Consider the following 11,661-nt stretch of genomic DNA (forward strand, 5'->3'; position numbering starts at 1 on the left):
ATGTACGTCTTAATATTTTAATTTGACTTTAATTTTTAAAACATTATTATGCATATCCTATATTTGTGAGAATCCATCATAATTCTATTGTCTTGCATTAGTGTGTCCCTTGGCTTATATTACTTTCCATTTCCTTTGAGGGTTTCATATCACTATTAAGATTAAATTAACCATTCTTTCTTTTTCTTCTCTTCGTGCTTAGAGACTTTAAATGTACTATATACATGTATACATGAGTATTTTATGCACACACACATATATGTATCTAATCACATGTGTGTATGTATGAATATCTCACATATATTCAATAAAGACAACTTCATTTATTTAGCTAAGTGGGAGAGAATATTCATTGCTTTAGACAGAATTTTACGTTCTAGATACCATGACTAGTTCTTTATATTTACGGTTTAGCTTTCTTAATTATCTCAGTAATAAGACACAAATACTGTTTCTGTTGTATAAGTGAAAAGCCCACAGCCTTGCCCAGACTGGGACAGTAGGTTAGTAGGTGAAGCTGAGCTTCACCTCTAAGTCTGTTGCAATACAAAGCCATGTTCTCCTCTGTATGTGGAGTTTCAAAGTATGCATGAAGAATCTCAATACCTAGATAACATGGCACAATCTCTGTGCCCTTCAACGTTTTCATCTATGACACAGAGATGATAATAACAGCAATATCCTCAGGGAGTTGATGAGAGTATAGACACACCAGAATGCTCTGTGTGTCACACACGCTTGCTTGGTGTTCGATCCATAGCAAGCACTCAATAAATTAGAGCAGTTATTAATTCATTCAACAATGCATATTTCAAGCAACGTCTCCACACGACAATGAATGAGTCCCATGCGAAGGCCCTGCCAACTACCACCCCAGGGTATTGAATCACAGCTTTGCTTGATGAGCATCCAATATGTGTGTCTGGTTCTCAGCACACAGCAGCTGTCCTGGCCCCTGCCTTGCTGTTGCTTATGCATCCTTGTCTTGGAGGAGTCCAGCCACAATCTTTAGTAAACGTAGCTTGAGAATTCGTGGTCTTGGAATATTTTACAAACCTTCTCCACTTCCCAACTAACTGCTCTAATGAAGAGAAAAATGGTAATTGAAACGAGACTAATTAGATTGTCAATTACCTGCCTCCTCACATAGGTAATTGAAATCTCCCTAATTACAGGGTCTGTGTGTCTTGGTGCTTTGTACTGAGGGATTATTAATGGAAAGCAGCTTTAGGTGAAGTAACAGGAAATCTTGAAAAATGATTTAGGAAAAATTTGTTCTAAAGTGTTCTTTTTTTTTCCAAAGCAAAGATGTTTTATATTCAATCCAGCAATGAAATCATCAACTAGGAAAGAAAATGACTCCAATATTTTGCCTCGACTATAAAGTTCAGGCCTATGAGGAAAGAAGAGGATTTCGATGCTTAACCTTGACAGTGATTCTTACCAACTCTTTATCCTTGTTTTTGTTTGAGCCCCTTTGGGCCTATGCATCTTTTTTCTTGGAAAGAAGTAATGGCTATCGGCTGGCCCTGGGAGGGTCTCAAGATAAATATAGAAAGTAGTATTTGCAGATGAGGCACAAAAATGTACAAGAAATTAAATATATACATCAAACAAATGACTTCCTCCGAGTGGCCACCAGGAAGACCTTTTATTGAAGTGGCTTCAAGGGTGAGTGGGGAGGGAAGTTTTGATTCCGGAAAACAAAGTTCTAATGATGAAGCTCTTCGAGGGCTCACTGCTAGGAAGGTAGCTTCTAACTCTTCACAAAGTGCCTTCTCGGACTGACCACAGCTTCTCAGAGGAAGAGATTCTTCAGGGAAACATCTAGGACAGTGAGGTCACACTGGTGAGCCTATTGGACTTGAATGTGGATGATTCTGATTACTTCTTCCAGGCAAACAACACATGGTCTCTCATCATCTTGTAATACACTTTAAATTGGGAGCAAAATACTATGAATGATTTCAACTTACAATAGGCAGACTTGGCCATAGAGGAAGACGCTCTGACTTGTCTAAAGTGACCTAGCTTGAGCAGAGCCAGGCCAGACTCCTAATCTTCCCCTGTTTAGCTTTCATTTGATGAAGTGTTATTATTTTTTTCTTTGCATGTAAGCATGTGTGTGTGTGAATATGCATGTGTGTACTGATTTGCATACACGCAGGTATGTAAATGTGTGTGGAGGCCAGAGGTCAATGCTAGGTGTCTTTCTCAGTCTGCACCTTATTGCTTGAGATGCTGTCTCTCATCTAACCTGGAGCTCTCTGACTTGGCTGGACTATCTGACCAGCAAGCCCCAGTGATTCTCCTGAATATGTTCTCAACATGAGGATCACAGGCATGCTTCACCATGCTCAACTTTTTTATTGGGTGCTGGGGACCTGAAGTCTGGTCCCCATTGTTGCACGGCAAATGCATTCTCGACTTAAATCATCTCCCCTGCCATGATTTTGCTTACTTTTTACTACTGAAGTTGCAGCATAAAGTGTAATTGCCTTTTTCAGAAACCAGACTAGAAGTAGACAGAAAAAGATCTTTTTTTGAGACTTGAACAATCTTTTTTCATTGTGTATATACTAGGGACATTGGGATTCACATGCGATCCAATAATATTCTGGTTTTATAGCCACCATGAGAAGGCCTCTGTATGTATCCCAGTGGGCAGAAGCTGACTGAGAGAATGCCGAGCGCAGGATGTGAACTTAGACCTCATTCCAGAGGGGATGTATGTTGCCCATCTCATGACTAAGGTGAGACTTTTATGGTGGTGCCCACCAACCTTTCCATAGAGCTCTTACACACAGTAAGGTGTCCACATCATGGGAACCTTGTAGTTAAGGTGTATTTGCTGTATAAGGGCCAAAGGATAGCAGCACTATGGTTGGTATCCCTTCTAGGAAGTGTTCGATGATGTGCTAGCAGCAGCTATCAATGAGACAGTGTGTTTGTTGTTGATAACAATGCCAAATGGCAGGTTTTGGTAAACATTAGACAACCCCCTTCCCCCAAATGAAGTGGGCCATGTGGTAAAATCATTTTAACAGTTTAGAATCAAGATACTTCGCAATTAAATACCATTTAAGTGAAGACATTAACATTTAATCAAGTTAGTTTCTTACTACAAGTTGAGTTAGCACACATTGAAAATCCCTCACTTGTGGCAGCTCTATCAGAGACAGCACTGAGCCTTTTGGACTGAAAGAGGTATTTTTTTTTTTTTTAAATGTTAAGATTTTATTTACAAAGCTTTTCCTTGTTGTACAGAAAGTAAAAATGTTGTTACAATCGCAGTGTAACTGGCAGCCAGGACGGTCAACTCACCAATCACAGCTGTCATGATACAGCAAGAGTCTTACACGAAAACCTAACAACGTTTACAATTTTGTTGGGGCGAAGTCCCCAGGCTTGGTGGTGGATTACCAAGGGGCTAAACGGAGGAAGGCGGAATGTCGCGGGAACTATTCTTTGGCTCTTTGGGTGGGGGTGTCCTGGGGCTTGGATCACAGCTACCTTTGTAAAACAGCTACCAAATCCATGAGCAGCCCAACCAGTACTCAACAGTTCTGTTTCTTGCAGGTTGTTTTGGGTTTTAATCATCCTCTCCTTCGTCATCTGTTTCTCACTTTCTCTTTTCACCTTTCCCACTTTCTTCCTCCTCTTCATCCTCATCTTCATCCCCATCCTCTTCATCTTCATCAACTTCTCCATCACGTCCAAATTCTTCTTCCTCCCCACTGACTTCATCTTCATCATCTTCCCCCTCTACATCCTCATCTCCATCTTCATCCTCTTCATCTTCATCCTCTTCTTCCTCACCATCCTCTTCTTCTTCCTCTTCATCCTCTCCTTCTTCGTCTTCTTCCTCTTTGTCCACACCATCCACCTCTCCATCTGAGTCAGGGGCTTCCTCTACACTATCCACCTCCACATCGGAGTCAGGTGCTTCCTGGTCCTCTCGGTCATAGCCATCCAGATAGGACAGCTGGGGCAGGAGCTGAAGACAGTCTCTGGGTAATCACTCCGGTTAGTGACCTCACAGCCGAACAGATCCAGGCTTTTCAGACAGCCCAACCTTTTCAATGGCTCCAAGGTGCTGATATCTTTCAGTTTATTTCCACTTAGGTTCAGATGTGTGAGGCTTGGAAGTTCTTCTGCTAGTCTGTCCAGACCTCCGAAGATTTTATTTTCACTGAGCTCGAGCTTTTTCAATTTAGGTAGCTTCGGGAGGTCTGAAACTGAAAACAAGCCTACATTTATGAAACTGAGGAACTCCAGGTTCACAAATTCATCTGTTAACCCCTCAATCTTTCCATCGATTGCTTTGCAATTGTCCAAGACAAGTTCTCGAACAGCTGCCAGGGTCTGGTTCCTCAGCTCCAGGTGGATCCTCCTCTTCATGTCCATGTTCCCCTCGTCCCCCCTCTCCCGAATGAAAGAGCTATAACTGACTCATAGTTATCTATGCAATGAGTGAGGCTTCCTGGGGAGACACTCAATTTCAAAGGCTTGAGAGGGGTGTTTTTGAATATGTAAATTTGGAGCAAAGCAAAAGATGTATTTGTCTTTGTGTCTACATGTGGTGATGTGGGTCAGGCAACTTGCAATAACAGTCACACAGTTATGTACTAGAATCCCCTAAAACTACAAATGGCTTAACAGGATCATATTCTAATGCATAAGGAATCGCTAGTTTTTGAATCTTTGTGATGTCTCAATCAATGAGGTGGGAAAATTGAGTTAATAATTTTCCTTTCTCCATCTGTTCACATTCTCTGCATGACAAAGACTCAATTAAGCAAATTTCTATATAGCTAGGCAAAAGAAAAAGAACCGAGAATGAAAAACCCAGCCTCCTCACAGGATCTCTTGGTGCTTGTGTGTTGTAGAGGGCAAAATGGAGGAGGAAGGACAGGCAAAATTTTCTTAAGATTCTAGAAACTTCTAAGTGGCTGTGCAGTGCACCTAAAAAAAAGCAATTTGAATTTCACCAAGAAGGAGACCCAGGGATAGAACGTATGTTTCCCAAAGTTGACATTTGCCGTCGTCTTTGCTGAAGGCAAGAGACAATTCAATGGCAGGGAAACTAGTGACATTGCAAATAATTGGTTGAAGGGCCTTCCCTTCTTCCTTCTGCCTCTGATTACCTATGACTATTGCCAGTCCTCAACCACATTAACTTCCATCTCAGACCCCGTTCCTCTCAGGTATGCGTGTTGTCCTTTTCCAGTTCCGTGGCTTCATTCAACTTTCCAATCACTGATACTTCATTTATTAACTACCCTCCTTTGTTCAGAGACTACAACAAAAAGGAAATTATAAGCATTCATCTTAAAACTTGCAATCTGAGTACTTCTTTGGTACCCCAGCCACACTCTCCTCACTTCTAGAAGCACAACTAACACAGTGTTAGTTGGCTGACCCAACAGTTCTCAATGGCTTTCTGACTTTCCCCTTCCTCTCTCATTGTATTTATCTTTTCTCCTTCTCAAACATCTAGGAATAATCATGTACCATTGTTCTGATCAATGAGATAGAAAAAGAAGCAGAAAGTGGGGGACAGATAATTTGCCTACTCCATAAAAATGCATGATATTAGTTGGCTCGGGCTGGAGAAATGGCTCAGTGGTTAAGAGCACTGACTGCTCTTCCAAAGGTCCTGAGTTCAATTCCCAGCAACCATAGGGTTGCTGCAATGGTATCTGATGCCCTCTTCTGGTGTGTCTGAAGAGAGCAAAGAGTACTCACATACATAAAAAAAAAAATACATCTTTTTTAAAAAAAAGATGTATTTATTTATTTTATGTATATGAGTACAGTGTCACTCTGAGTGTGTGGCACACCAGAAGAGGGATTAAGATCCCATTACAGATGGTTATGAGCCACCATGTGGGTGCTGGGAATTGAACTCAGGACCTCTAGAAGAACAGTCAGTTCACTTAACCACTGAGCCATCTCTCCAACCCATACATCTTTTTTTTTTTTTTTTTTAAAGAAATCAGTTGGCTCTTTCTTTCTTTCTTTCTTCCTTTCTTCCTTTCTTCCTTTCTTCCTTCCTTCCTTTCTTTCTTTTTCTTTTCTTTTTTTTTTTTTTGGTTTTTCGAGACAGGGTTTCTCTGTGTAGCCCTGGCTGTCCTGGAACTCACTCTGTAGACCAGGCTGGCCTCGAACTCAGAAATCCACCTGCCTCTGCCTCCCAAGTGCTGGGATTAAAGGCGTGCGCCACCACCGCCCGGCTCTTTCTTTCTTTCTTTCTTTCTTTCTTTCTTTCTTTCTTTCTTTCTTTTTTTCTTTCTTTTTCTCTGTCTTGAACAATATACCTGGCCCAAGGGAAACCATTGTGTGATCAGGAAGTGATCAACAAGGAAGAAATAAAAGGACCAAGAGAATTGCAGAGATGCAGCCTGTCTGAACTAACACCATCACGAAACACTTCCAGGCTTTCTGTTGTCTGTTTTAGGTCTATACGCAAGGTGATGTTCAATGGACTGTATGTCATAGTTTTCCTGGCTATCAAGTGACTGGCTTCTCATCTTGTAGCTCTGCCATGACACCGATCCTTTAGCAGGTTATCAGGATATTACCATTCCTGTTGGCTACCAGGAGACCTGGATCTGTCAAACCTCTTTTGGTCCAATTTCTTTTATCCTCTTTCTAACTATTTAAAAGGGGTTTCATCAGAAAAGATGAGGAGAACACACATTAGAGTTTGTTGCTGTGGTACGTAATTTCCTAGCAATGTGAACATAGCACATGATAACTCCCTAGCACATAAAAGACGTTTTGAGCATCCTGGTGTCCTTGCCTGACTTCTATCAGAGAACTCAAAGCTTTCCTTTCAAATCAGCTGAGGATCAGTTATGAGATTACATAATATTCAGGATCTGAGGATCAGAATTAGGATCCATTAACTTTTATTAATTTGGCCTTTAAAAAATATTCGAAAATCTCCCTTGTCAGTTGAAGAACCCTTTTCTTCTCTTACACACCTTTATGTATTTTAGAGAGATGCATGGCCTGAATTAAGCGAACTCTCTTCTTCTTTGACTAACTGTTAGTTTCCGGTGTAAACTTGAAGAGGTCATACTGGTTTCATAGGTCCTGCTGGGCCCTTTGCAGGTTGAAAGGTGGATTCTGCTATTGTGCAGCTTCGTGGTTTTCAGAGTAGAAATCCCAGGAGCAAAGATTATTTTCTAATATGCAATTTGAAATTCTCGGATATTTGATTCACAAAGTCTCTTGCGGCTTCTTCATGTTATTCTGTGTTTGTCTTACCTCTTGGGAGTATGAACGAATACTGCCCCTACATCTACCAAGCAAGAATACAAAGGAAAAGCAGAAGAAAGAAACTGTTGATGGAGCCGAACATAGCAATAATTTCTGCATATCTTCTCTGGTGTCTGTGATTTTATTACAGCAGAATGAGATATGCCTGATTTCATTATCTCCCATGAATAAAACTTTATTAAATACTTAAAGTATCATTATGCCTCTCTGCAACCATTGCTATATTCTATGAGCGAAATGCTTTGAATACAAATGACTTATAAAGTTAGAAGGAAGAAGGTTCTCTCTAATGCTATGTCCAAGTGGTCCTAGAAAGAGACCATCAGAGGTTCTCATTCTGTCTCCAGCCAAGGAAGCAGCAATGCTCTGTAAGCTCTATAGTGGACCAGGACAGGGGCATGGAGTGTAATTTCTATTAGAATAAAGCCTGTTCTATGTTTGATACCCAATGTCTAGCACTATGCACAGTACACACTATGTACTCAGGGAATGGTCCAGTCCCCTGTTTTTGCTGTGGCAAATATCTTGACCAAAAAGCAACTTAGGGGAGGACAGGGTTTATGTCATCATACAGGTTGCCGTCCATCACTAAGGGAAGTCAGGACATGAACTCAAGCAGAAACCTGAAGCAGAAACCATGGAGGGACACAGCTTGCTGACTTGCTTTCAGGATTTTGCTTAACTTGACTTCTCATAGAGTCCAGGATCACTAACCCAGGGAATGGTGGTGCCTATAGTGGGCTGCTTAGAGCCCCTCTACTTCAATTAACAATCAAGATAGTGTCCCATAGGCCATTTTGATCTAGAAAATCCCTCAGTTGAGACTCCATTCTCAGACGACTCTAGGCTGTATCATGTTGACAGTTAAAAAAAAAAAATGGGTGATTAGAATGATCACATATCAACCACTTCTAACTACAATCAAGCATCATGGATTCGGGTGATGAAATACCTAAGAGAATGACTTTCTGGAGGAAGGGCTTATTTGGCTCATTGGTTTCAGAAATTTCACTTCAGAGTCATTGATGCCACTGGTACTTGGCCTATGGGAAAGCAGAAAATCAAGAAGACCAGACACTGTGAACGGGGAGGTTGTTCATCTCGTGACAGAGAAGAATCCAAGAGAGAAATGATCTGGTGACCAGGCATAACTTTGAAAGGCACAGCCTCCATGACCTACTACCCCTATCCAGGTCCTACTTCCCAAGGTTTCTACCACCTCCTACAATATTGGAAGACTATACATTCAACAGATAAGCCTGTGGAAGACATTTCCTATTTAACCATAAGAAGGTCTAAACAAATTTTAATTTAATAATATGAGACAATTAAGGATGAATTTTTTGATACAGGAACCACCTCTCTCTCTCTCTCTCTCTCTCTCTCTCTCTCTCTCTCTCTCTCTTTCTCTCTCTCTCTCTCCCCCATCACCTCATCCCTCTCTCTCTCATACACACAAAATATAGGGACTCCCCAACACACACACACACACACACACACACACACACACACGCACACAAAGTCTCTCTCAAGCTTTCTTGCTGGCGAAGAAACATGGGATGGAATTCTTTCTTCATTTATGGTCCACTGAAATCTTTTTCTCCACATAACTTCAGCCTATAGATCAGCAAATTTGGCTTCAGTACAGCTAGACAAAATTCAGCTTTGTTCAATGCTCAAGAAATAAAATTGGAAGACACATCACACAAAGCTAATGGCACCCTGAAACCCCATAATACATTTCTTACCAAATGCAAGTTGTGTTTTAAATTTAAGGGCTCAGTGGTGCCTGGTTGATGGGATGACCTTGGGTGTAGGCAGGCATTTTTTTTCACATGAACTTTGGACGAACCTGGAGAAATAAAGAAATGAGGAGCCACTGGGTGAGGGTTAAGGAAGTGACTTTGCCTGGGTCACTGTGAAAGCCCCTAGGGACACTGAAGAAGGTCCTGCCATACGTTGTCTAATAAAGGCCAATAAAGGATGGAATTTGTCCTAGTGTGGTGTCAGCACTGCTATAAATTCTCATGCAATAATAAAATAATAGGATGTTATTAATTCAGCCATTCTAGGTTTCCTTGAAATGATATGGGAGTCATATTACTGATTCATACTTTCATCTCCTAATACTTCATTTTCTAGAACTACTAACTGCTTTAAAGCCAGTGTGCCATCATGAAGTGGAAGAGATGGTAAAATATTTCCACTGATTCTGGCAATTAATTTAATTGAAGGCCACCCCGAATATTTCAGAAGTAAGAATGATGCTTTGAAACAGCTCGAAGGAAAACAAATTTACCTGAGATGATGAGTGGGTTTTTAACCGCCCAGCTTAGTAGTGCAGGTGCGCGTGCGCGTGTGCGTGTTCGTGTGCATGTGTGTATGTGTAAAAAATTGGCACCTGTCTTATTTTTTAATTAGCATTAAACAACTCAGTGTTTAAAATAGTTAAATAATTAAAATGTTAGAAGTGCATCTATTTTGCATGCCATTGAATCAGAGGAGCCGAATAAGTATAGGCTTCATTGGGTCCTTACCATAGAGAGAACACTGAGCTAAAAACTTTCCTGTATATTGCTTTACCCAATCATGATCTAAATGAAATTGGACAATGTTGAAACCTTCTTGCAACTGGACTGACAATCTTTAAGGAAGTCTACACCAACCTCTCGAACTTCTACGAAGAGGAAGTTATGATAGAGTGTTGGTGCTTTGACTTGAATTTAACTCTCTGAATAAACAGCAAAGGTTCCTCAACTGCACTAAAAGGAAGACAGATTAAAGAGTAAAACTGCCATAATCATTGCCATGCAAAAGAGAACGGGGGGGGGGGGGCTGGAATGAGAGGCTGTCACAGCAGTGTATCAGGAAGCTATGCCTGCGGAGTTCCCCACATTTAGAGTGTTTGAAATGATCCATTCATCGATTTCAGAAGCATTCACTTCAAACCTACTCTTACATTCATAATCCTGTATGCCTTTTTAAAATGAGGACACTCCAGTTGATCGAAGTTTCTGGTGCTCTCTATTGTGAAGACCAGCAACAGTTCCATCTACCTAGTACCTTAGCAGGTGATAGGAAGCAGAAGTAGCTGCTTCATTTCCCGAGCCAATGACCAAAGACAGATATGGACTGCCACATCTAAACTGTAAGAATGATTTCGGTATCACAGGAACAGAGTAGTGAGCTACCTTGAGGACCTTCTCTGATTCAGAGCCAATGAACCTACATAGGTCCTACACCCATCATACCAGCCCAGACAGCAGAGTTGTGAAGGGCCACACAGAGTCTCTCATTCTACCATGCCTACCTGGCAGCTGGTTGCTGGTTGAACAGCCTGTGGGTTGATACTTGCTCTCCTCATTCCTCCAGTGTATACACATACAGCTCTTCTTTCTCATCCTGACTTCTGCCTCCTGGCTATACTTGCTTTTACACTTACGTTTTCCTACTGTGTCTCACATCCAAAGTCTCTGAGGGTGGCGTCGGTTAGGTTGATTAATAATTATCCAGCCTGAAATCCCCCGTTGGATGGAATTCTCAGGTGCAGCTGTTTCATGGGTCATTAGATGTTCTATAAATGGCCGCATTGGGTCACGTGAGAGACGCAGTCTGATCAACTTGTGGCAAGGGTTGCAGTGATATATAGTGAGGAACATGGGTAGTGACAAACATTTTGCCTTATTTTGCTTCTACCTTCTCCTCTAGAGTTGTGACCTTGACAATCATGGAAGGCTTTTCAGGTGCTCCAGGGATGACTGATGACATTGGACCTGTCCTGTCCCACCCAGCAGGAGTAAGATCCAGTGCTGGGATCCTGAAAAAAAATATATTTAAGCATATCCTATATTTCAGCACAAAGGTTGACATTTACAAGTTAAGAAATACTGTGTTCTCAAAATTGGGATGATTTTTAACATTGGAAAAAACAGAGTGAGATGCATGCTCCCCCTGAGAATCTCCCCTTGCTTATCAGATTTCTGCCTTCTGCAAAGACATTTTCAAGTGTGCCGTAATTGCTTGCTGGTATACACGTTGTAGTCTCATAAATCTTCACCAACACAGAAGAGTAAATTGTGTTGTGCCGGAGAGTTGTTTGGAAATACATTGCTGTTAGAGAGTGTGAAGGATACAAGGGAGAGGGAGGGAGGGTTGTGTTCTCAAGGTGAAAGTCGACATTATGAGCTCAGGTCCTGGAAGATGGATGTGAAGGGAGAGTGTAGCTGGAGAGGCTGAGAACAGCTGCCCTTTCTGTGTACAGCATCAGCACAGTGGTGGGATGCCTGTACTATCACATGGACAGGATCCCACATGGAACCAGTGGGATCTGTTCTAGAGGCTGCCCTGTTTCTCAGGGTGAATGGGATGATGACA

General features: G+C 41.5%; 1 protein-coding gene and 1 long non-coding RNA gene across 2 annotated transcripts; both read right to left on the reverse strand.

Annotated features, from left to right (window-relative positions):
* Nucleotides 1-1,645: 1,645 nt before the first annotated feature.
* Nucleotides 1,646-10,730, reverse strand: LOC143441615 (uncharacterized). Its single transcript, XR_013109181.1, has 3 exons — nucleotides 10,598-10,730; nucleotides 9,036-9,139; nucleotides 1,646-1,827 (listed from the first exon to the last, which is right to left on the reverse strand). It is a non-coding gene; the product is annotated as an uncharacterized LOC143441615 (long non-coding RNA).
* On the reverse strand, nucleotides 3,217-4,443 carry LOC117705792 (acidic leucine-rich nuclear phosphoprotein 32 family member B-like). Its single transcript, XM_076931616.1, is given in 2 exon segments — nucleotides 3,217-3,999; nucleotides 4,002-4,443. Coding segments are annotated over 2 exon segments (783 nt in total). The 5' UTR covers nucleotides 4,408-4,443; the 3' UTR covers nucleotides 3,217-3,622.
* Nucleotides 10,731-11,661: the final 931 nt, after the last annotated feature.

This window comes from Arvicanthis niloticus, chromosome 3, assembly GCF_011762505.2.
Source record: "Arvicanthis niloticus isolate mArvNil1 chromosome 3, mArvNil1.pat.X, whole genome shotgun sequence".
In the NCBI taxonomy this organism is placed as follows: Eukaryota; Metazoa; Chordata; class Mammalia; order Rodentia; family Muridae; genus Arvicanthis; species Arvicanthis niloticus.